This window comes from Podarcis melisellensis, assembly GCF_964234715.1.
Source record: "Podarcis melisellensis genome assembly, chromosome: 17".
Lineage (NCBI taxonomy): Eukaryota > Metazoa > Chordata > Lepidosauria > Squamata > Lacertidae > Podarcis > Podarcis melisellensis.
Window position 1 is genome coordinate 29148661 of NC_138534.1, and position 26278 is coordinate 29174938.

General features: G+C 43.6%; 1 protein-coding gene across 2 annotated transcripts in view; it reads right to left on the reverse strand.

Annotated features, from left to right (window-relative positions):
• SLC44A1 (solute carrier family 44 member 1) overlaps positions 1–26278 on the reverse strand; it is an 82594-nt gene that overhangs the window by 13278 nt on the left and 43038 nt on the right. For both annotated transcript variants that reach the window (XM_081894130.1, XM_081894129.1), the window contains exons 5-12: positions 23270–23363; positions 14973–15142; positions 11591–11680; positions 8454–8593; positions 6540–6726; positions 5165–5330; positions 2096–2252; positions 693–776 (exon numbers count right to left, since the gene is read on the reverse strand). In XM_081894130.1, coding sequence (XP_081750256.1) covers positions 693–776; positions 2096–2252; positions 5165–5330; positions 6540–6726; positions 8454–8593; positions 11591–11680; positions 14973–15142; positions 23270–23363 — 1088 coding nt within the window. The remainder of the gene's footprint in view (positions 1–692; positions 777–2095; positions 2253–5164; positions 5331–6539; positions 6727–8453; positions 8594–11590; positions 11681–14972; positions 15143–23269; positions 23364–26278) is intronic.

Below are 26278 nucleotides of genomic sequence, written 5' to 3' on the forward strand. Positions count from 1 at the left end.
TATTATTGAGACAGTGAATCCGGTGCTCTCAGCTCTAAGCTGTGAGTCCACAGCACTGTGACCTGTTCCTGTGGGAAAGGAGGTCTCTGGCAGTGCTACCCAGCTCGCCTAGCCCAGTCGGGGTTGAGGTGCATGAGTCCAGTTGGTGCACTGGCTCAAGGGCGATGCTGACACTTCCTGCACATAGAACAGGACGCAACATGCCAGGCAGGTTCACCATTAAACTGTCCATTAAACACCCACCCACTCCATGTTTCTATCAAAGGAAACTTGTGTATGATATAGTTTGTCCACTGCAATTCATTGTGAGTGTTCTGCAGATGAGGACCACCCACAAATGCTCACTTTCTAAAATGCCCGGTGTTTTAAGATTTTCACTCTTATTGCAAGGCATACAAACTGTAATAGACCCATATTTAACCATTGCACAAAATGTGCTTTAGCTCATATGCAACAGTGTCATGATGGCTTCTCCTCCAAAACATTAGACTTGTTCTTCTTTACAGCCAAGGAACCTCTGAGAGACTACAACGCACTTTAATTTCAGTAAAGGCTCTATTCTTGCAGTCCGTACCTGCATTCAAACGTTAACATACCATTCAGCATCTTTCAGTTTAGAGCCAATTGCAAGAAGGTTAAAGTTAAACTTTCCAGCTTTTGAAAAGGAATGCCAGGGAAATATAAATTCTTACCTGATTTAGGTAAGTCAGGCACTTTTCTAAACACCAAAGGCAGCAAATGCAGGCTTTCAACATACATCTAGCGCAGGCATTTTCCTAAGATGGGGAGAATGGCGACAACAAAATGGAAATAACAATCAGAGAAAACATTAAATTGCATTAAGTGCTAGGGCGTGGGTTGGTATCTAAATGGTAAGTAGTTTCATATACAAGTTTCAGTTTACACATATGCTTCCTCTGTAACAAAGGGTTCATAGCCCAGCTTTAATACAATGGCTCCTGTAATTGGTGGCCACATAAGACCAAGTCAAACATGCAAAAAACCCTTCTTTTTCCCACCATGAAGGAGAGAAATGGAAGATGGAATCAGGCAAAGAAACTTAAGTGTAATCCAGGTAGTACACGGAGACAGTTAACCGCTATTTCCACATGTTGTGGTGACAAAAGTTATTCCTGCAATTGTGGAAATGGCCCTCTCTGTGTTCATGCTGGTTCATGCTGAGACACCATCACTCCAGAGGAAGAATTGTGTGGTGGAAAAAGTGGTTGGTGGTCATGCCTGAATCAACCCACAGATCATACGGGACAAGGCTTTGGGGCCCACCCTCCTCATTAGCTAGACTCTTGTAGTGGCCAAGAATCTCACCATCCACTTTCCTGTAGAAAGTTGTTATAAGGTAGATTTCAGTCATGAAGAAAGCTTGCCAAAAGCTCTCAAAAGTCTGGCTTCATTTCTTTATCCACAACCTGAAAATTCTGCCGTGTTGACAAGAACACTGAGATCCCTCCTCTGCATCTGAAATGGCTAGCCATGTCATACTTAGACACAGCCTTTATTTTTGACAACCCCTTTTTGAACAGGCTTCGCTTTAAATCATTACAGAAGTCTAAAAAGGTAGGACAAGAGTTTCCGCCAACATCTGGACCAGTGTTTTCCAAAATCGGGTCTCCAGCCGTTTTTGGACTGCAATTCCCATCATCCCTATCACTGCTCCTGCTAGCTAGGGATGCTGGGAGTCCAAAAACAGCTGGAGACTTAAGTTTGGGAAACACTGATCTTGACTATTGTCCAAATGACATTCTAAAGATATATGTGCATTTTCTAAATGTGCATTTAGTTAAATAATAAAAAAACCCAGGCCCCAACAGAATCTGTTTTTTGCCCCTTTTCTGCACTACCCCCAAATAGGTGTTTTTGCCACTTTTGCTTCAAAAGGCTTGTTTTACTCATGAGGGAGAGAAGGCGACTCTCCTTTTTAATCCAGAGGTATATCTGGCTTGTCACTTTGGGAAGCAAAATGCTGAACTAGATCAGTTTTGGGGACCCAGCCGGGCTGTTCTTATGCTCTATTTACATTTTTCATCTGTCAGTTCCACCAATGGCCCACACTTCTATAGCAAAGTGTTCCCCTTACTTTTCCTTTGACTTGGGTATGAATATACATGAGTATCATTCGCGGAATCTTCACTAAGGTAATAATGAAAGACCCTTTAGCCACAGTTCCTAGGTGGTAACAGATCAAGCGATTGACAGACGCCAGAATAGGTGTGAATGGCAGATTCCGTTTTTCTCTGTAGAGAGAAATTAAAAAATACAAAAACAGTGACAGATAGCATCAGGAGACAAAAACAGGTAGCAACAGTGTTACTCAGAGGCCAACTTGAGATGTGAAGGACCCTACAATGGTAGTTCTGTAGTGAGTCTCAGCAATCATTAAGACCTCTGTCCGTAAAGCCCAAGAAACAAAGACACTAAAGGGATTCTTGATTAAGAAGGCAGAACTATCTAGTAACGTGTCTTGTCCATTACAGCGTTAACTGATATCATGTGTTTTCTTGTTCAAATTAATTTTTTACATATCGCATTATGGCAGCCCCTTGCTGGCTTTGAGATGGCTATGAAGTTCTGCTTCATTAGCAGAAAGTAAGATTTTGATTTCACACAGAACTGATCCAATCGTCTCCATATACTATGGCAGACAAAATGATGGCACCAGTTTCGTAAAAGTATCAAAAGACACAAACCAAGCTAACCAGGATCTGAAACCAGGATTTTAGAGCCTGGTTAGTAGACTGAGATCAAACCACAGTTTCCCCATTCAGATGTAACAGGAAACTGTGATTTAGATTATCCACAACAGAAGCACATCATTTATTAAGCTGAGATTGTTGCATCTGTTTCCTACTATAATGAAGGCTGTTAAAGGAGATCCAGGCGTATCATGATCTTATTGCTGGAGTGAAATTGATTCAAAGAACCGGTATATGTGTTTAGCTATCTAGTCCAAAACAATCAGAGTGCCAGGCTATACATATTATGGGGCTAAAATAAACCAACAGTTTAAATAAGTTTTTCCCAAACTTGGGTCTCCAGTTGTTGTTGGACCACAACTCCCATCATCCCTGACCACTGGTCCTGCTAGCTAAGGATGCTGGGAATTGTAGTCCAAAACAGCTGGAGACCTAAGTTTGGGAAACACTGATTTAGATGAAAGACAAACCTATCCACTTCAAATTAAACCACTAGTACACTTGGGTAAAAATCCTAGAAACCGGACACTAGTTTTCACCTGTGCTTAAAACATCTCATGCGGTCTTTATCCTCTGCTCTGCTTCTTTGCCCATTCTCCTCCTTTCAGACAGGACTGCAATTCATTTCTTAAAAACATAGCTTTAAGAATTATGCAAGTATTCTTGATGAACACACACAAAAAGTCCCTGACAGTAATAGCAAAGAACATGCAAAACTTGGGTTATTTACAAACAGGCCTGTGAATGAACAATGGCTGATTTCAAGAGAGAGAGAAGCTTAAGGCATGGGTAGGCAAACTAAGGCCCGGGGTCCGGATCCGGCCCAATCGCCTTCTAAATCTGGCCCACGGACGGTCTGGGAATCAGCGTGTTTTTACATGAGTAGAATGTGTCCATTTATTTAAAATGCATCTCTGAGTTATTTGTGGGGCATAGGAATTTGTTCATTTATTTCTTTTTTCAAAATATAGTCAGGCCCCCAACAAGGTCTGAGGGACAGTGGCCCACGGCCGAAAAAGCTTGCTGACCCCTGGCTTAAGGTATATGACAGAAATTAAACCATGCCAAGTCACCATGAGGAATCTATTTCCTCAGGAGCCCAGGATGTAACTTTCATCCATTTTATTCACTTGGGAGTGGTCCACTTGCATGAGGAGCACAACATGAGAGAGACTGTCAGAGAGACAGCGAGAGACTGTGGAAGACGCCAGTGGACACATACTGTTCTCATAAAAACAAAAAAGCCCTCTCTGGTGACGCCTGAAGATGTCTAAATTCACGAAGAGACTGGAAGGAGAGTCAATACCCTCATTTAGGGGAACACTTTCAATCTGCAAGCAGTGGTTTGTTGGTTTTAGTGTGCTTTCAGCATTTTAAGCTGCTGTAAATGGAAATGTTCCACCGGTATAGTTCATTCCTTTGAGTTTTACAAGCAAAGTGAATTATAATCATCACCATCTTTGGGTGCTTTAATAAATGTAAGAGAACTTTTGATTTAGTTATATTTATAATATAAATAATATCACATTTAATAAATCCCCCCTTCCTATACTGAATTTCATTCACGTTAGACAGGAAACTACTCCCTTAAACCTTGAAGGGAACAGTCTTCTGTCTAACTTAAATGAAATAATCTGAAGAATGGTGATTCTTAACAAAATGCACCCTCTCTCATTTGAGACTAACTTTTTCAGCAAGGGGCTGGTCCACTGTCCCTCAGACCCTTTTTTTGGGGGGGGGGGAACGGACTATATTTTGAAGAAGAAAAAAATGAACGAATTCCTATGCCCCACAAATAACCCAGAGATGCATTTTAAATAAAAGCACACATTCTACTCATGTAAAAACACCAGGCAGGCCCCATAAATAACCCAGAGATGCATTTTAAATAAAAGGGCACATTCTACTCATGTAAAAACACGCTGATTCCCAGACCGTCCACGGGCCGCATTGTGAAGACAACTGGGCCGGATCCGGCCCCCGGCCTTAGTTTGCCTACCCATGGAACAGGTCATACAGATCAGAACAGCGTAACTGCAGGGGTGGGTGGGAACAGTGCTCTCTGTTGCTCATCTAACATGCAATATATATTTTTTGTACTTAGCATTTTTTCATATTTAGCCTACAGGCCTCAGCAAATAAAGCACTACACCCAGCAGTATTGAACTTTGATCGCCTCTGATATAGTCATATGCTAAACAGCCACAGCAGACGTATCAGATACAATATTGACCAAGGTACTGTTTACACAGAAACTGTGTCCTAGGTGAATAATCGAGTGGACTGTATTGGAGCGAATGCATTTATAACAGATCAAAACCAGCCAAGCACATTACTGGAGGCTTTTGCCTTCGAGTTTCATCTTCTCATTACACCATCTGCCCATGCCCTGTTTACTTCTGAGGTTTTAGAGAACCAGCCTCTCGTGATTAAACTGCCCCGGAATCTCTCACCTTGTAAAATAATATGTCACAACGGCTCCTGCTACAGTCATCTGTTGACAGGCAAGGATGAATTCACTGATCCAAACTAACCCCACGACGTGATACCACCACATGTACCTCAGTGGGCCTGCAACTTGGAACTCTACAAAGCCCTGGTCGTTTTTGACAGGGCTACCTAGAAGCAGAAATGAAGAGCAAGGGAGAAAGGCATTCAAAAGAGCCATTCCACAGCAACACAACACGTTTAATATCAGCACAAAAGAATTATGCTCATGGAGCAACTCCTTGCTTTATGAGGCCAGCAATAATGGGTCCAAAAGGGCTTCTTTCAGGAGGCCATTTCAGAACGATGGTGCCACAAAGCAGAAATGTCCCTCTGCTGTGTAACCGCCTGCTAACTCATAAAGAGTGGGGAATGCAGAACTTAATCGAAGCTGGGCTGGGGTCCCTCCTGCCTGTGGGTCTCATTAGGCCTACCAAGCTCCCCCACCAACATCTGATATATTGTGCACACGTCTTACACCTTACACGATACATGATGTCAGGTTTGGAGTGGGTAAAGACCCGGATCAGCCAAAGGGGGTTTGCAGGAACCGCCAATCAGCTGATCAGAGGCCTGGGCAAAGGCGTGGGCACTGCAGGCTCCGACGATCAGCTGATTGTCGGGTCCGCAAAGCGCCATGCGCAGCAACGCGCAAGCGCTCATGGTCAGCTGGTGGTTGGGTCTTGCAACCCCCAGTTGCACGGTGCTTGCTGTTCTGATTTCAAGCGGTTTTTGACTTCAAACTGTGTGTGCAAAAACACGCCGCCCACCTGTCAGACTTGGTCTGGGGGTGAGGTGAGGGAGACAGAAATCTGGCCTGCCAGCCAGAACCAGCTCCTCACCCCTGATTAGGCAGGTACGTATAAGAAGAGACAATCCTTCAGCTATTCTAGTAGTGGACTGTTCAGGGCCTTAAAAACTAAAATCAGCACTCTAATTGGGCTCAGAAACAAATCAGCAAAGGGTGAAGAATTTTAAATATTGGTGAAAAGCATTCACTATCGCAGATCACAGGAAATAAAAGGGCTGTCATATTCAGGATTGGCTGGAGTTTTCATATGCTTTTCCTGCAGACACAAAGCGGGAAAGTTCAGTGCCTGCCTTTAACATCCATGCGCACCTGCTGCGAAGCCACGGCTCAATGTGCTCATACATAAAGATCAGCCATGCTGCATTTAACAGTACTCATGCCTTGTTTTGTTTTCATTTATTTTAATGCAGACTCGTTTACTTGGCTGAATTTCATTTGATTCAGTCAATAGAGAAGAGCGACACTAACACTTTCTGAGGTTACCAAAAAGAAGGAGAAAGGAATTATGAAATTGTGCGGGATTTACATACCTGTGGTACCTAGGAAGAGCAAGACCGCGATCCAATAGATCCAGAAGAGCATGAGGGCAAAAAACGTCCAAAATGGCTGGAAGACGAGTAGTGGCAGGTGAATGAAGACCTTGCCAGCCACGTGGAACAAGGCAATGGTGAGAGATACTCGCTTGCGCATAACTAACATTATCAACAGTAAAATAACCTGCAAAAGTAAGGAGACTTGTTTTAGTTGAATTTTACCTACTGAGACAAGACTCAAAAGTCTCACCCACAGCTCCGAAATTTAATTTTATATGTAATGTTCCTAGCCTTAGTTTTCAATACAAAATGTATGATGTCATCCTGACTTCATGAGCCACCTACTAACAATAATGGGTGCATTTATGGGCATCACAGCACATAACTGGTCAGAAAAACCTGATCCTGCCCACCAACTGATGCAGCCCTTTTGCTGCCCACCAGTATTTCAAAAAGTGGTAACTTACTGAAGTGTGTATCTAACCAAGGATATTTCACTATACTTCCACTTCCTTACATTTCTGGTTTAAGAGCAAAGCTTACAGTCATACCTCGGGTTGAATGTGCTTCGGGTTGAGCACGTTCGAGTTGCGCTCCGTGGCAACCCGGAAGTAACAGAGTGCGTTACCTCCGGGTTTCACCGCTCGTGCATGTGCAGACGCTCAAAATGATGTCACGCGCATGCGCAGAAGCAGCAAAAAGTGACGTGAGTGTGTTCAGACGTGCCTTCGCTAGTTACATTTGCTTCTAGATGCGAATGGGGCCCCAGAACGGATCCCGTTCGTATCCAGAGTACCACTGTACATCACTATGCAGATGAACACTACCACTAGCTTCATATGTAAATTTAAGCTTTTATTATTTTATATATCCCTCTCCTTGCCTCCAAACTCATCCTTCTCATGCTAAAAACAAGACAAAAACCCTTCAGTACCACTGACACCTGTCCATCTCTCACTCACACAGAGAAACCAAACAACAACCATAATGTTGGTATAACTGCACTGCTGTCAATGGATTTCTATGGGCTGGTTCACATAAGATCTCAGTGCCAGCAGCGGAGGAAGCCACTTGGGCGCCTGGGGTGGCGTGCCCATAGGGGCGGGGCGAGGCAAGCCTGTGGGGCCGCCGGAGTCTGCCTGCCTCCTCCCAGTCAGCCGCCTTACAGCTGTGGGGGTTGGAGGCAGTGGGCAGCGTGGAGTCTGCGTGTGCCCAAGCCACCGCATCACTCCCAGGAGAGACGTGTGGCTCGGGCGCACTGCAGGCCCCGTGGTGAGTGCCACCCGGCATTTTGTCACACCCCCCAGTGGCGACACCCGCACCCCCTTCCTCCACCCCTGCTCAGTGCTTAGTTTCACATTTGGCAAAATGCAGGAGCAAACATTGGCTTTGTGCACTTTCCCTACCAAGTATATGATAATGTGAATTGGGAGAAAGGGGCACATGGGTGACATGAGAGGGACATATGCACTACGGGTTGCATCAACTAATTTTTACTCAGAAAAGACCCATTGAAATGAATGCATCTTTGTTGATCGTGTCCGTTAATTTTCATTAATTCCAGAATCTCAGTATGACTGATGTCGGATACAGTCCAATGTCCTAACTGATGCGGCAGGTTCCAGGCCCTGTGGAAGGCAGCAAAAAAGCCTGCCTGCCTTCTTCCTGCACAGAAAACCTACCTGATACTCCACAACGTACGAGGGTTGCTTCACTTTTTCCTACAGGGAGGAGGGGGGAAGGCCCGTACCTGTGTACAGCATCACACATAGGAATTGCAAATGCTTACTGCATGAACGAGAAAGCTGTCATTTGCAGCCGTGAAGCTGAATACTTTGCTTCCTGCTCTGGCCTACACGGTTTTGCAGCATGTGTCAAGGAGCCCTGACTCCACAGCTATGAAATACGTACCGTGAAGACCGTAGCTGCAATGGCATAGATCAGAAGGGCCTGACGATTGTCTTTGGCTATTTGAAGCTGATCAACTGTAAGAGTATCGCTAGGAGACTTCCGCTGCTTGGCGTACAACCACCACAATACTCCTGTACCACCTGTCACGAAGAAGAAGATATTGTGCATTTCGGTTTCACAACATATGTGTAATAACGTACAAGGAGCACAATTAGCTTGGCCAGTTTCATCCTTTACCAGGCTAGACTCAGACTTAACTGATCTGCTGCAACATAAATGTCAGGACGGTGTGGCATTCTGATATCGCAAAAGACAACTGATCAAAGAGGGCTTGCTTTTTACAAGACATCTTACCACAGCTATGATGCTGTTCCGTAATTAGAAGCTGAGGAGTTCCAGGCAAGAAAAGGTTATACACAGGAATTATTAACTAAGACACTCAATAGGCTAGGATAGGATGATCGGCACGAACCAGAATCGCAACTGGCACCTCTCCCTGAAGCCTGCTCATAGATGTCTCTCTATTTCTTGAGGCCTTGTTTTTCATTCCACCTTCATCACTGGTGAGAACTAAGAGGGCTGTTTTTTTTTTTAAAGCTGGGATCAATGGAGCATCCATTTGCCCTCCCCCCCCCCAATACATTTTTTACCTCAGCTGAACTTCTCAGTTCCCTTGGGTGGATGCTGTTTTTGCTGCAATGATAACTTGACAGGAGACAACCATCTTAACTGCTTAATACTCTTTCAACTATTGTTTTCCCTGGTCCTTTGTATCCTGCTTTGAGCACATTCTGTTTGCTGGAAACTGAAACTCAGAATTCTATAAATAAATTGCCCTCTTCTCTGATCTCCAAATCATCTTGCCCAAGGATCCTGAGGTGGGAAGGGTTATCTGCTTCCTCCTCCAGCTGCTGGCTTGAAGAAAACTGCTGTTTGTGGGTGGCTTTTCACAAATGCCTCTTGCCAATATTGATGCAGCGCATCCATACAATTAGGGCAAAGACAGCCAAGAACACTCTTGTAATTTTATTGCTTTTTATCTTGTATCGCTATATTTCCCTTGCCTGCTTCTTTTGCACTTTTCTATTCAGCCAAGTCTTATTCCCTGAAATCATCAATGGGAGGTAATTGTGGAATGTAAATATTGCCAATGCTTTGTCCCTTTATTTTTCTTCCTAATAATTGGCCGCATCCTCATTCAGTCCCATAAATCCTTAAACCAAATGGATATTGCTCCCATGGGCATAGCTTTAATAGTGCAACAATGGCTGCAAATCAATTGTTTCTGAAGTAGAAGGTGAATGGTTTTAAAGGAAGCAAGAAGGACAAAGGGAAGCATCACTTCCCTACTGATCTCCTCCAGTGGCTCTCTTTAAAGGCAGGAAAATGAACTCCCATCTTTGCAATGCTCATAGAACAACCCAGGAGGACGTATGCGCCCCATTCTCGAGTCATGCCTTAACATTTGCCTGAGCAGATAAATGCCAATGTGTGGACAGAGGAAGGGAACATACACAAGCTCCACTTCAACAATGCCATTGTGTGCACCCCCCACCCTTGGCTCCGTCCCTGACCTTCCCAGCGTTGCACAGCCTTCACTTGAACACAAGTAAAGTCTTCTAGGTGATCAGGGACCCAGCTTTATCTGGGATTCTGATCACTCCAAGGGGTTCTACTCGTATTCAAATGTACACAAGTAGAAGCTCCATGCAGTGATTACCTGTGCAACATGGGAAGGGCAGGGGCTGGATGAGGCCCATGACAACGTTGGGAACGAGGCTTGCACATGATCTGGATTCTGGCAGATAGTTAACCATAGCTAAGGGACCATTTGGATAGAGACTACACTAGTTTAAAAAACCACAAACACACAAACATATGGGATTTTCTAAATCCATTTCAATTGGGGTTTAGGCCCAGTTTTGGCACATAAACTGCTTTGGTCGCCCTGCATTTGTTGGGAGAGAGACAGGGGAAATATGTCCTAGTTAATTCTCCTCAAACTCTTAGCGGCTTTCAATATCATCAACCATAGTATCTGCCTGGAGAAGCTGTATGAGTTGGGGGTAGGTATACCTGTATACCTGAAGGAGCGTCTCCACCACCATCATTCAGCCCAGACACTGAGATCCAGCGCCGAGGGCCTTCTGCCGGTTCCCTCACTGTGAGAAGTGAGGTTACAGGGAACCAGACAGAGGGCCTTCTCGGTAGTGGCACCCACCCTGTGGAACACCCTCCCTTCAGATGTGAAGGAAATAAGCAGCTATCCTATCTTTAAAAGACATCTGAAGGGAGCCCTGTTTAGGGAAGTTTTTAATATTTAACGCTGTATTGTTTTTAACACTTGATTGGGAGCCGCCCAGAGTGGCTGGGGAAATTATTATTATATTATTATTATAGGTGTCATCACTTTGCGGTGCTTCCAGTCCTACTTGGGAGCTCAACAACCAGAGGGGGTTGCTTGCGGAGTGCTTTTCAACCCCATGGAGCCTTCAATGTGGAGCTCCTCGGGACTCAATTTGATCCCCTGTGTTATTTAACATCTATGTGAAACCGCTGAGTGGGGCCATCCAGAGTTTTGGAGGACGTTGTCAGCAACATGACGATAACACACAACTCTACTTCTCCTTTATGTCTGCAGGAGAGGCCGTGGGTGTGCCTTGGTAATGGATTGGATGAGAGCCAACAAACTGCAGCTCAATCCAGATAAGACTAAGGAGTTGTTAGTGGGTGGTTCCCTAGACCGGATGGATGAGAGGTTGCCTGCTCTTGATGGGGTTACACGCTCTCTGAAGGGGTGGGTATGTAGCTTGGCAGTACTCCTGAATCCTTTGCTGCCGCTTGAGGCTCAGTTGGTTCCTTCACTGCAAGAAGTGAGGTTACAAAGAACTAGAGAGAGGGCCTTCTTGGTAGTGGCGTCCGCCCTGTGGAACACCCTTCCATCAGATGCCAAGGAAATAAACAACTATCTGTCTTTCAGAAAACATCTGAAGGCAGCCCTGTATAGGGAAGTTTTTAATGTCTGATGTCTTACTGTGTTTTAATTTGTTGGAAGCCACCCAGAGTGGCTAGGGCAACCCAATCATCATCATCATCACTACCATCATCATCATCATCGACCAGCTTCAGCAACTTACCAAGTGATCCCAGAACAACAAGAATTGTTAAAATCCAAACAAGTACTCTTGAAATGTATCTTATTATCACCATCATAATCATGGAAAGCACTGCAGAAAACAAAAGAAAATAAGAAGGGTAATTATTTAAAATGGAAACAGCAAAAACAAAAAAGGAGACTTTATTAATGCAAATACAGTTGAATTCACTTTTTAACTGTTTGTACAAAAATGTACAAGATAAACTAGCTATCCTACTCAGTGTCTGATTTGCCAGTTAAACAAACCAACCCTATATGAACATTTACACATCATGGGACATATGTATATAACAGAGAGATGCAGACACATACAATGACAGAACTAATGTTGACATGATAGAACTGCAACTTTATTATCATGAGTTGCAAAAATACTGCACAACTCATGTTGAGCACAACCCAAAAAGTTGCATGCAGACACACACATGCTCAAAAAGCACAATTATTATGACAAGTATGAATTAAGATGTCAAGATTGTGATAAGAACCACATGCTACTTTATGCTTGAGCTGCGTTTTTCAGGAGAGGTCATTAAATAAGATCTTTTCACTGTCAATCTTCTACTTGTCTAGCTCTTTGTTGATTTGGAACATGAAGGTCTCGTCTCTTGGCACTTAGGATCATAATGCCATCAAGGGCGAGTTTCTCCTACAAACTACACTGCCTTGGAAAAGCATGAAGGAGCTTCAATGGCTTCCAGGCTGCAGGTATAATTTGGGAGGTGGCCACTATTCCTGAAAGGAACCTGGTTGGTCATTCACATCAAACAAACCAAGTTTGTTTATGTGTGTGCAAATGTAGAGGTATACTATAGCAAAAGCCTAAAATTAGCAAGTATCCAAAAACACAGAAGAACAGGTGAATGCTGACAATCACTTAAATCTGACTCAGAACATACACCAGTGAATACTGATAAAATGGGGAAATGTCTACCTGTTTTCAGACACTTAGTAACTTCAACCGGGATTGTCAACATTCACGCATGCATGCCAGCATTCACCGACATTTGGAATATTCACTGCTGCATGAAATGTGAAGGCTTTTAAGTAAAAATCAGCTACACTGACCGTAACTTGGCAACAATCATGCAAAATCAATTTAACTTAGTTGCCAAGTTTCAGAGGTCTACATTTCCACTATTCCTCCCAAGGTGATGAGTTTAACATGCTTGTGCTTCGCGGTTATTTTAATTGTCTATTAATCCTATTGTAACAGGCCTTGATATAATCAATAATCAATAACTGATGTAATCATTCCCCCCCCCGGGGGTATATAACAGCTGGGCCAGTTTGGTTTCCATTTTTAATCAATTGAGTTTTCCATCGGCTTTTTCTATTCTATTCAGTCATCAGATTAGTATATGTTTAAACAGAAACTTTAGTATTAATAATTAGGAGCTGTAGGTGAAATTCTGCTTGCATGACAGGATTTCTTCTTCTTTTACCCCTCTGGCAAAGTCCTCCATGTGCCGCGATCTGCTTGAGAGGGTCTCTCAACTTCCTGAAGCAGATTTGAGGGGACTGCAGGTGGAATGAGAGGTCCTTTTGTACAAGCAGAGTCTCATCTGCAGACAAATGGGCACCATTGGATACTAGGTAATATGTTTTGGCAAAGGATTAACACTGGAATTGCTGTTGCTGGCTTCTGTCTGGGTTAATTCATACCCAAACTCCAATGTCACGTAATAATGCAAGTATTGTTTTCATTCCAACTCTGCACAAAATTAAGAAGAGGCTTTAGCTACGGCTGCAATCTCTAATCTATTTAATCGATTATTCAAGTAAGTAGTTGATCAATCACTGAAAGCCAATTTTAATTAAAACTGCACTGAATGTTCACCCTTGAACATTTAAAGTTAAAGTGAAGTTTTATAGGGGGACAAGCATTCTGCCCAAACCTGCTCTTTATTGCAGTCATTTCCTCTCTATTGCTGTTTCTGTGCCATTTTTTTAATTAAAAAAAATTCTTTCTCCTTTGCTACATAATCTCAGCCAATTGAGGATCATGTAAAATGATAACATCCTAGAGCCAATCAGATTTGACTACAGGGCGATGCCAAGGAAAGCAAAACTGTGCTACCCTCATTCTAAAGCCAACCCAGCTGTAACCATGCCAGAATGTGCTTCAGAATGCCCATTCAAGTATGCTGTGTCTCATTGAGAGCAGGCAGAGAATGTCTAAACTTGGATGAACATCCCAGGACACATTCTGATGTGCATCTGGGTCTGTGCTCTCCTTTTGCTGCATTTATATAACTTCATTTACCGTATTTTTCGCTCTATAAGACGCACCTGACCGTAAGACACACCTAGTTTTTAGAGGAGGAAAGCAAGAAAAAAAATATTCTGAATCAAATGTTGTTGAAGAGGCTTTGCGTGGCTATCCCTGAAGCCAGAACAGCAAGAGGAATTGCTGTTCTGGCTTCAGCAATAGCTGCACAGCCTGCATTCGTTCCATAAGACGCACACACATTTCCCCTTATTTTTTAGGAGGGGAAACATGTGCCTTATAGAGCAAAAAATACGGTATATGGCTTCAAGTGTCCTCTCAACTGTCACTGAAAAGGTTATATTTTGAGGGGGACATGTGTGTGTCAGCTCTGCTCTCATTTGAAATAATCAGATAAAATTTTAATTCATGGGACTAGAACATAAGGTACATTTAATTCTTTTTTAGGGTTAGTTAGGTATGTTTCAGAAACAGAGAATAGGAGAGTTATGAAATATGGGCCTTTTCTTCCAATAATGACCGATAGCCTTTGTTTATTAAAGTGCAAGCTCCACAATTCATGCAATCATGATCAAAAACGGCAGCTATACTAAAGCTACGATAATGTTCACATTTACTTAAACGCTATTTTCACTGACTTCTTGTTTTGCTTTGCAAGATCTCTGAGGGAGCACCTTACATGTGGTTCTCAGGCGATCTCCCACTGAACTGGGAGACTGACCAACTAAATGAAAAAAATAAAAATATCAGCCCTACTTTTAACCCAAGTCCCTGAAGATATTAAGGGTTAAGTATCAACATTCACTTAGCAATCTGAACCCAAAGCTTAAACCCAAGGCTTATGAATACTGTACACTTGGGAGGTTGTTTTAAAGGAAAGCAAAGGGTTCAATGACAGTGACACAGAGCTGAGTCAAAATCCGCACATTAGTTACATATAAGGAGAGTCAAATGCACATACATGTTAAAAAAAACATTTAATTCAGCTGCTGGGTAGGAAATATAATTTGGAATCGTCTGCTATAATAGCGAATACTGAACATGCTTTATTTCCACATTGTGGGGACAGAAGATGTTCACATTCTCCTGTTGCATTACTGTAGAAATAGCTAAGAACGAGAAAAACAATTACCTAGTGATAACAAGCAAAGTCCCAATATAATCTCTCTGCAGGTCATTACTCCACTAATCAGCCTGTGCAAGACACTACTGTCACTGACAAAGGTGATCAGGGCCTCTGCAAACTTGGCATAGCAGGAAATGTTCACAGGAGCACAGCGATGGAAGAATGGAATAGGTGCACTGGTGATACAAGGAAAAAAAAAATCAGAAAAAAAAATTACTCCTAGGTAATATAAATGCCACATCAACACACAAATGGAAGGTGGAACTGATGCAGTACACTCCACCCTCGTAAACATCTAACCAAGAGCTGCAAGGTTAACGGAAAGGTGCTGCTGTAAATGGAGATGACTGTAATGGGTCGTGATGCTGTTTTTAAAAACCAAGATATCCCAAGAAGAGGGTGGAGTGCACATTCTGATGTTTCCCGTCCCATCAACTCAGAACACAGAGCAAAACCCACCAGCCCCAAATACAATTTATTATTATTATTTTTAAATACACCGCTAGTCCAATATGTCTAGATACAATTAATTACGTGTAACGTAGAAGTTTTGAGACATTTCCAGAAAATATTCAGAGTGTGGTGAGCCTCAGGCAGACAATTTTCTGTAACTCCCAGAAGTAAGGCTGCTCACCTTAGACTTTATAGAGACTGCAGCATGACATAAAGGCAGTTCAGGGCGTTGACATGTATACAGTGGTACCTCAGGTTACATATGCTTCAGGTTACAGACTTCGCTAACCCAGAAATAGTGCTTCAGGTTAAGAACTTTGCTTCAGGATGAGAACAGAAATCGTGCTCTGGCAGCGCGGCGGTAGCAGGACGCCCCATTAGTTAAAGTGGTGCTTCAGGTTAAGAACAGACCTCCGGAACGAATTAAGTACTTAACCTGAGGTACCACTGTACATATCAGGGACCATGACAATTCCCCTGCAGGCAGCAGCTAATATATTCTCCACCTACAGCGCCACGTACAATACTGAATACTGCTCCGAAAGCTCTGTCAATATTCAGCGGCAGGTTGGGTAAGGGAAAAACAGAGATAGGGCTGTGGGGGTTGGGGAGGGAGTCCTGGAAGTTCTCGGGCATATGATTATGGTTACCAGATTTTTTTTCAATGAATCCGGGGACACCTTTTTTTTTTTGCAGCTGAGTAGCAACAGGGAGTCAGTAGTGGGGATGGTGAGGCAAAAGACCCTGGGCCCAAGCACACATGCATATTGCATAAAGGTGCAAAGCCCTTCTTTTACACCCTGTGAAACATAAATGCGCAGAGTTTTTTAAGAAACTGGGCAACGGCATGCCGCCTGCCTGTGACTCCTGAGGCTTCCCTGATCTCCTTCCCCCTTCCCCCTTTGTTTTGACAGATCAGGGGAGGCCCGGGAGTCATGGGTGGGTGGCCGTTGCCCAGGAGGGGCCAGCCTGGTAGTGCAGTTGGCTCTGGCTGGCTTCAGGAGCTGCTCATTGCCGTGGCGCAGGAAAAATGGGGGGCGCCACGGCAGCGTGCAGCTCCTGAAGCCAGCCAGAGCCAACTGCGCTAACAGGCTGGCTCCAGGCTGCCGAGGCTGCCACTGCCATGTTTCCCGGGGACAGATTTGCAAATCCGGGGACTGTCCCCAGGAACCGGAGACGTCTGGTAACCCTAATGTAGATCTCTATGTAAAACTCCTTAGATCAAAGTGGGCAACCTTTTAGCCCCTAAGGGCTATATGGGCATACAGGCGGTGCATGCCAGTGGTGTGCTCTGGGCATGCACGCCCACACACACTCCACATATCTCACACAAACATTATTCCCTCCACTCTTTCACAAGCAGCCTCCACACACCAGTGCAATATACCTAGAATTCCAAGCTTAATTCTGCAGCTACCAAGCACAAAGTCTCAAACACAACCATTTGTTTTGCTTTATCCATATCAAGGAGTCCAGTTAATGACTGTTTCAACTCCGCTGTAGTCAAGCAGGAGGGGAAATGCCTTCAAAAGCAGTGGTCCCAATGGCAATAGCCTCCTGGGGCAGAGAAGGGAAGATTTCCCTCCAAACCAGCACAGAACAGAACATGTTCCTCCCAGCCTGTCAAACAGTTGTTTGGCAGGCTGAGAGGAGCATGATGTACACATGCACCTTCTCATGATTTATATGTTGATGTCCTGTGCTCTTCCTCCTCCCCCCTTGCAATTGTACTCAGCTCAGCTTGGGCAACTGGCAGCACTCTTTACAGGATGCTTGGGCCGGCTGCATGGGAGGCCTGTGTTGGTCACATGAGACCTGCTGGTCAGTGATTGATTTAGATCATGGGTAAGCAAACCAAGGCCCAGGGGCCGGATCCGGACCAATCGCCTTCTAAATCTGGCCTGCGGACAGTCTGGGAATCAGCATGTTTTTACATGAGTAGAATGTGCCCTAGTATTTAAAATGCATCTCTGGGTTATTTGTGGGGCCTGCCTGGTGTTTTTACATGAGTAGAATGTGTGTTTTTATTTAAAATGAATCTCTGGCTTATTTGTGGGGCATAGGAATTCGTTCATTCCCCACCCCCCCAAAAAAATATAGTCCGGCCCCCCACAAGGTCTGAGGGGCAGTGGACCAGCCTCCTGCTGAAAAAGTTTGCTGACCCCTGATTTAGATCCTGGTTTTAAGATTTCTACTGATGTTAGAACAAAAAGGTGTCCAACGATTGTAGCAAAATAGCATTAAGAAAGAACTGTGTTGGAATGCCAAACACAGCAGACCTTCCCTAAATATTTTATTTCAATGGTGAACTCTTCTATTTTGACATACCACAGCTAAATACAAATTTTGTTCCCAGTTTATAATATTATTCCATGTGCTGCAAAAGCATTGCTGAAGTCGTGCTTTGGCAGTGGTGCCGAAGTATCAATTTATTGCTTTTGCAATAATATCCAAATCTCTACCGTAAAGAATGTTAGGAAAATCCCACATTTCAGTCATCAATATGTTGCATGGAATTAGGGCCTACGGAGAAAAGCACAAGTTCCTGGTGTGTTAGTGTTCCCATCAACCCCCATTCTTCCTACATAGAAAGCAGCATTGCTGCCACCAAAATATATACCGGACTGTCAAACCTATTTTTAGTTCCCTTTGCAAAGAGAGAAGCTTTCGCATTTCTATTTGCAAGACACTCGACTTTCTAATTGGAATCAATGAACAGAATCACTCTTTCATATGCAAAGGGAGCTTTATTTAACCTCTAGGTTCTTCTGTCTCTGAATCAGTTCCTGCTGTCCTACTTGCCAGGTTCAAGCAAGTTATGGCAAGCTGAGTATGCAGTGCCTTTTGGGTTCTCGATGGGAAGCCTTTCAAAACATGCTCAACCTTCGCTTCATGCAGGCAGAGTAGAATATGCTGCCTTCAACAAATCCCTTTCGCGATTTATTACTTAATCACTCGCAAACATACTTAACACTCATTGTCTAATTATTATCCCCAAACTGAGAGGAAATTGCAACCTGCCACATCTAGAGAATTTTTAGAGCCTCCATTTCCACAGAGCTGACAAGCAGTTCTAACGTGTAAGCTCTCAAGCGAGCTGCAATGACTAAAGCGTAGTTTGTGCAGATGGGAGTGCTAAAACTTCCTTGGCTTGTACAACTTCAGATTGCAAAGGCAAGCGAGGCCACGGAGTCAACAGCACACCTTCATGCTCCTCTAGGTAAAGGTAAAGGGACCCCTGACCTTTAGGTCCAGGCGTGGCCGACTCTGGGGTTGCGACGCTCATCTCACTTTATTGGCTGAGGGAGCCAGCGTACAGCTTCCGGGTCATGTGGCCAGCATGACTAAGCCGCTTCTGGCGAACCAGAGCAGCGCACGGAAACGCCGTTTACCTTCCAGCTGGAGCAGTACCTTGCACTTTGACATGCTTTTGAACTGCTAGGTCGGCAGGAGCAGGGACCGAGCAATGGGAGCTCACCCCATCGCGGGGATTCGAACTGCTGACTTTCTCATCGGCAAGTCCTAGGCTCTGTGGTTTAACCCACAGCGCCACCCGCCTCCCTCATGCTCCTCTACTGAAGCCCTATTTAAGAGTTCATTTCCAGATGCCTGAAGGGTCCAGTGAGAACCTCACTCTTTCTACATCATGTCCACCACCACCAACACCCTCCCCAGCAAAAACACGATCACCTCAGCCTGATGGGAGGTGTTCCAGGATGCATGGAGTTCCTGATGTTGTCCTGTGCATGATGAGGGGGAAGATATAAAATCCCTGAAGCTGTTTGTTTTGCAAAAAGCAATTCTAACCGTAAGTATTACCATTATGTAAGAGTCATTTCCCTTAATTCGGAATACTTTCTTACGTGACACCATACTTTCTAAAACTTTAGCTGTACAGTCAAACCTCGGAACCCGAAAGTAATCCGTTCCGGAAGACGGTTCTATTTCCAAAATGTTCGAGTTCCTGGGCGCAGCTTCCGACTGGTTGCAAGAGCTTCTTGCACTCAAGCGGAAGCCGCGCTGGATGTTCCAAGGAAAGTTTGAAAACCGGAACACTTACTTCCGGGTTTTTGGCGTTCGGGAACTGCGACGTTCGGCAACGGAGCCATTCGAGTTCTCAGGTTTGACTGTATACAGAAAATATACACTTGAGGCAAGAGGAACCCAGTTTCTATGAAAGAAATCTTACCTAGCTCTCAAAAAACACTGGAGAAAAACACTCAAATATATTGTGGCATTAGGTCCTGTCTATTAGCAACTGCTTCCCCTGGATGCACCAGATAGTAGGCCTTGTTCTACTTGCTTGGCTATGAAACTAGCTGCATTTGGTTCTTCTCCTCTCTGAACTGTCTGGGAAGGGGCCATTCCACCAGGCTACATATGAAAGAGAGAAGGAGAGAGGTGAGAGTGCTTCTGTTTGAGCTGGCTACCGCAAGAATGATTTGGGAACCTTAAGAACTGGGGTCTAGATTTACCTCTCTGTCCGCTTCTCCTTTATTAAAATGTGCTTGTTTCATTTTACAATATTTGCAGGACACCCTACAACAAAACGTTCAATGCGACTAACAATGTAAAGCAAAACAAGTAGGAAGCCAAAATAAAAACAAAAACGAAAAACAGGAAAGCAAATGTGTTCTGTCTGCTATATTGTAATGTTATGGGCCGGCATTATCTTGTTTTTTTATCTTTGTGCAGCACTTAGAAATCTTTAGGTGTTATTTAATAATAATAGTAGTAGTAGCAGTAATAATAATAATGTTATATCTATTATTACTATATTTTACTATAAATATTATTACTATATATATTTATACTCTGCCTTTTTCCCTGACATGAGTCAATATAGCTTACAGATAAAAACAAGAATTGCCAAAATATAGGGGGGAAATCATTAAAAACAAGTGAGCATTAACAGAATAAAAAATATATAGATATATAAAATTTTAAAACATACACATAATTACAGCAATAACAGCACTTGTTATTAAAATAATAAATGAATAACATAAAAATAAACATGAATAAACATTTTCATTACTTGTGAATTCACAACTTGACTGAGAGAAAGGCACATGGGTCAAAACATTAGGTACCAAATTTTAGGATTATTCTCCACCCAAAATAAATGAAAATACTCACTGCTGAGAGCAAAGTCTTCACAATTTCCCCCCTATAAAGGGGTTTTTGTGGAGAGCAACATATTAAAGATAAAACTTATAAAACTTCGCTCATGTAGTGGACAGTGTGAACAAATGCTCTTAAACATGGTTTTGTTTTTCTATCTTTACAATGTGAACTGCAGATTCAGGAATAGCAACTTCTGTTATCAGAGAATTACACAAACGTCAAAGATTCGCCACCAGCCAAGGCCCATGAAGTGGAATAGTTTGCACGTGATTTGCATGTTGGTGCAATTTTACGAGGAAATAACTGTTTTCGAACCAGCATAGCATAGGTGAGCTCCTCCTCCTGAAACTTCCCTCCATTTTGAAAGAGGTCTGCTATGCAGCACTAGGTGGCTTGACTGTTGTTTGAGGAAGAGCAAGTGTAAAGCCACCTTGGCTTCACTGAAACCAGTTTCATGGTTGTTCAGGTACTAGCCATAACCCTTTGTTGGCAGGGGAGGCCTGATCCAGCATAAGGCAAAATGAAGCAGTTGCCTCAGGCGGCAGATACTGAGAAGCAGGGAGTGGACACAGATGCATGTGTTACACAGCCTGCTCCATGCCCTATACAGTGGTACCTCGGGTTACATACGCTTCAGGTTACATACGCTTCAGGTTACAGACTCTGCTAACCCGGAAATAGTACCTCAGGTTAAGAACTTTGCTTAAGGATGAGAACAGAAATCGTGCTCCAGCGGCGCGGCAGCAGCAGGAGGCCCCATTAGCTAAAGTGGTGCTTCAGGTTAAGAACAGTTTCAGGTTAAGAATGGACCTCCGGAATGAATTAAGTACTTAACTCGAGGTACCACTGTATAAGCTAGCCTGCTGTCCTCAGGTGCGGCGGAAGACAGTATTCTGGCCCCATTGTTAAAATAAGATTCACCTGCCAATCTGGCTGGCTACTGTAAATGGCATAGGGGTAGGTGCCATTTTGTCCTTTGCCTCAGGCGGCAAAATCTCTTGATCCAGGACTACTCTTGCTCAGAGATGGCCTTGTCCTCTGCAACCCCAAATTTACCATAGCTAGCCATTACTACACTGAACTCCCTTTTGCTGAAGCCAGGGATTATCTACTACCTGGTTTTATGTGTAGGAGACAAAATCTAACTTTGCTATAATGAATAAAAAATGAGGTCAGTGGTTACTACATGATGTCTTGGAATAAATGGGACTCTTGAGAATCCAGCGCATGAGACTAATTTCTATTTCAGGAGTTCTGACTCGGGTAGGTGTGAGATGTGCTGCCCCCTTTTTTAATAACGAACAGAATAATAAATTTATTCAAAGTGACCCTCTGTTCTTTTATTAATGGCTGTTGATTATATCCAGGGATATTACATGTCTTAATGGAATTGCAACTTCTCTCAAGTATAATCCTTCGTTTAATAATGTTCTGAGCTCTGTATGGGCGGGAGGGATTCTACATTAATACACACACACACACACACACACACACCTACTTTCCAACACATGGATGCATACATACATATTCAGACCTTCATTTTTACCATGGCATACAAGGTTTTTTGGGAAGGCAAAAGCTCCATGGAACATTAGCATCAAAAATGAGCCTGAAAAACAGAAAGAAGTCGGGGGGGGGGTGGAATTCTCCCCCTGTGCCCATTTCACTTTTCAAAAGCTTCCCATCTGGCCCCTTATTACACTGTTTTGCAGTTATTTCAGGGAAAATAAAATACAACCTACCGTTGTCACTTTTACTAATAATAAGTTTTCTTTAATCCAAATTATTGGATCAAATAAACCGTAACACAAACTACAGAACTGGTTAGGGCTGCCATAAGTTGGGGTTTTCCTGGATGCTTTACACTTAGGAATACGGGGAAAGAAAATGAAATTAAAGTTTCTGAATTTAAAAATCAAAATTGAGATTTGCAGATATCATTCCCTAAAAGCTTTGTTTACTTTCTGTGCTGATGAGGGGAAAAGGCTTGAATGCAAGAGAAGTGCTCATAAATTCAAGCAATCCAACCATTTTAGAGATTTGGGGATTAGAATCAGTCAGAAATTAGCTGTTTGAATGTTCAGACCGAATAACCAGTTTTAATTTTTCATTAAGTGGCCTTCAGTTTCCTTTAGTTGTTAGGCTATATGCTGATCAGACAAGCTCAGTAAACTACAGTGTAAAAGGTTGTTTCCAGATTAGATGTTAAACCGTGGGTACAAAGGGGATCCCTGCATAGCTGTGACTCTAGTTTTCCACATTCTAGACTGAGAAACTCAGGAGCAGGATGTTAGGGGTCCAACAAAAACCAGCCAACAAACCAAGTGTCACTCAGTGAAATAAAAGAGAAGACACAACAGTTCTGTCACAATTGACAAAGAACCATTCTCATGCACGTGCATCAAACACACCCCTAAGCTGTTTATAGCAGAGCATCCTAAAAGCGCTAAACTCCTCCAAGTTCCAGGCTGAGTGGTGGCAGCAGTATCAATATAAGACATTTTCCAATGTATTTTTAAATGCTGTCTTAACTTGTAAAGTGTATCAGATAAGAAACTGGTCCTTTTCCTTAGACGAGGGCGTTAAAGGGAACACCTATAAATAGACCCTGCGGCTCCATGCTGAACTAGCAGTAAGGCTGCTGAGTCATTTTATCTCATATTAACAACCACAAAAGTTATGTTTTGACACAAGAATGAGACACAAAGCAGTCATTTCATTACCTCTCTGGAACTGGGAGCTTGGGGCAAAGCTTGGCAGCCCTTGGATCTGTAGTGTATTCAGATGGCTTTAGTTCATAACTACACAAAGTGGAGCCTGTTTAAAGAAAAAAGAAAGGGAAAAATGGAAAACATGACTTGAGGAGGAACGATCCACCACGTCCATTGATCTTATAAGCATGAACAGCTTTAGCGGCAGGGAAGCTAGATCTACAAAATACCAATTTTTCAAAGATAAAGCCCCCCCCCCACAAGCCTAGTTCTCCCCAAGAAAGAACTGGTGTAGTAGTTTACACCTGCAACAGCTCCCCACCCGCCTCTACGAATAAAGAGAATCAGGATCTAACCCAATGGATCAAAAGATTATGGAACTCTCCATTCCGATAGCTGAGTTTTGAGCCCCATAGCTAGTGGAGATAAAGCAGCATGGTTCTCCTAAATAATGCCACCCTCTGTGAACTGAAGCAAGCCACCGAATCCCATAGCTTTAAACTTGTATCAAGGGGTGACAAGTTATAAGTAGGAATGGCAGAAGGGCATTAAACATTCATGCCGCAGAGCTCACAGTAGATCAGGTTTTTTTATCACTGTACATTTTAAGTGTGCTCCCTTTTATCAGCTGCAGAGCCCCTAGGCCTACTGTGTCTATCTGGAGGCAGTTGCGTTTCTGGGTTGCAAGAAAGCCGCTGAAAAGGCTTCCCTGAGCAGCAAGGTCTCTGTGGGGAAGAAACGGAGATGGCACAATCTATTTGCACATTCAGAGCTTGTTGTCCTGGCAGTTCTCAAACTGTCGCATTTCCACTGAACTCTTTGGACTCTCCAGCAACCGCTCAAGAGAAGTGGATTTCAAACTCTGTGACCTTTTGGAAACCCGTTCTGTAGCTACCGTATTTTTCGCTCTATAAGACACACCAGACCATAAGACCCACCTAATTTTTGGAAGAGGAAAACAAAGGGGGGAAATTCTGAATTGCAGAAGCCAGGACAGCTGTGCAGCGATCCCGCTGGCTGTCCTGGCTTCTTGCTTGGCCGTGCGCAGCCTCTCCCGGGCAGAGGATGAAGGCTCCCACTGCCCGCGAGAGGCTGCGCGCGGCTAAAGCTCCCCCAAGAGCTGCGCTCCCTTTAAAGAGCTTTCGGATTGTGTGTGCGGCTCTTGGGGGCTTTTCCCCGAGGAGGGAGAAGGGCAGCCCTTCTCCCTCCTTGGGGAAAAGCCCCCAAGAGCAGCACACATGCTCCATGCGGCTCTTTAAAGGGAGCGCTGAGCAGAGCCTCCCGCCTGCATTCGCTCCATAAGACGCACACACATTTCCCCTTGCTTTTTAGGAGGGGAAAAGTGCGTCTTATAGAGCAAAAAATACAGTATTTATCAGTGCAGGAACCACTACACCGAAACCCTGCACACTACAGGTGATTCTGACAGTGGCGTAGTGTGGGGGTGGCCACAGGGGCAGTTGCCCCGGGCACAAAATTGTTTTGGGGTGCAAAATTTCAACACCCAGTGCTGCCTCAATACAACTGCATGCTTCCTGGGCTCCGTTGAAAATGGCTTCTCTAGGAAGTGACCTCTCCTGACAACAGAGTGACTCTTCTTATCTCTGCGGCTGCAATCTCCTGGGTGACGCAGACACCATTAGGCTGTTGAATGTGCATGCCTACAGTTTTGCTCCCTCTCACCCCCCCCCATCCATGTGGCCCCGGGCACTGGTAACCCACGCTATGCCACTGGATTCCGAGGCACTTACTTGGGTGCAGTCTCCATTTGCGAGACCTACCAGACTTTCTGGGGCTACAAAGAGGGCAACCTAAAGCAAACACACCCTTCTCCATGACCTGTGCATTTTGGTCGAAGATTGGTTATGGTGGACAACTTAATTTTTGCCGTTGCTGATATTTTTCTGGAAGAATCTTGATAAAACCCTTGGTTTCCCAGAAACATGGTCCTTGCTACTGACCGCACACGAGTTTACACAAGACTTACCAAACAGAAGCTCTTCTCCATCATTCTTCCATGGTGAAGCTTCATTGAAATGAACAGATTGTTCATATTCATATTTTAAGAATTATTGGAAAATACATAGTTATTTAAATTCCTCTTCTTACAGTGATCCAACTCTGCTGAAGCATATTCACAACAAAGCTTTACCAAGAAGGAATGAGGGAATTGTCATCACATGCCGACATTTCCTTCTTTTTACATGATCACAGATTCCTTTGGAATTACTCCACAGTTGTCAAACTCCTGACTCAAAAACTAGCTTCACAACAGAGGTTAATACAGAGAAGATTTTTTTTTTAATTACAGCAGACAAAAGTTGTACCAGAATACTGCAAAGAAATCCTTTTTTGACCAGGTAAAGACCCTAAACCCTAGCTACCGAGACACAGAGAATCAGGGTGGAGGGAGGAGAGTATAAAAAATAACAGGAAAGTGTATGAAAAATCTTTGCAAGGTTTGTGATCTTCAAGTCATCAAAAAGCACCTGCAGGTTGAGCGTTTTAGTATAAGAAACAGTCCAATTTCTCCCACTTCTGGACAATCCCTCTGTACATTTTTAATGGACCTAAAATGTGCTCAAAAGTGTTTTTCGTTCACTTTGTGATAGGCAGTCGCTGATGTAAACACGCTCCATTAAGAAAAGGTACCGCCACTCTCAGCAGCAAAGCACATTGTTTCAAGTTTCTTTCCCCCACAAAGTCTTTTTATATTGTCTCTAAAAATGTACATGGCAGCACTGACAGATACAGACAGTCCTAGGCTATTACGATGGACGCTGAAGAAGACCCCCACACAATACCACTGAACCGTGAAATATCAAACCAAAACATCTTATGTATCCATTACAACTTCTCAAAATTGCATTTCTGTTGAAATGACAGCTTGGGGCTACATGCCATCTGGCAGAAATCCAAAGGTTACAAGAAGCCGTTTTCCCCCATAGCACCTTTGACTACTTCTCCTAGGCAACGACCCCATTCACACTTACCGTATTTTTCAGTGTATAAGACAATGCT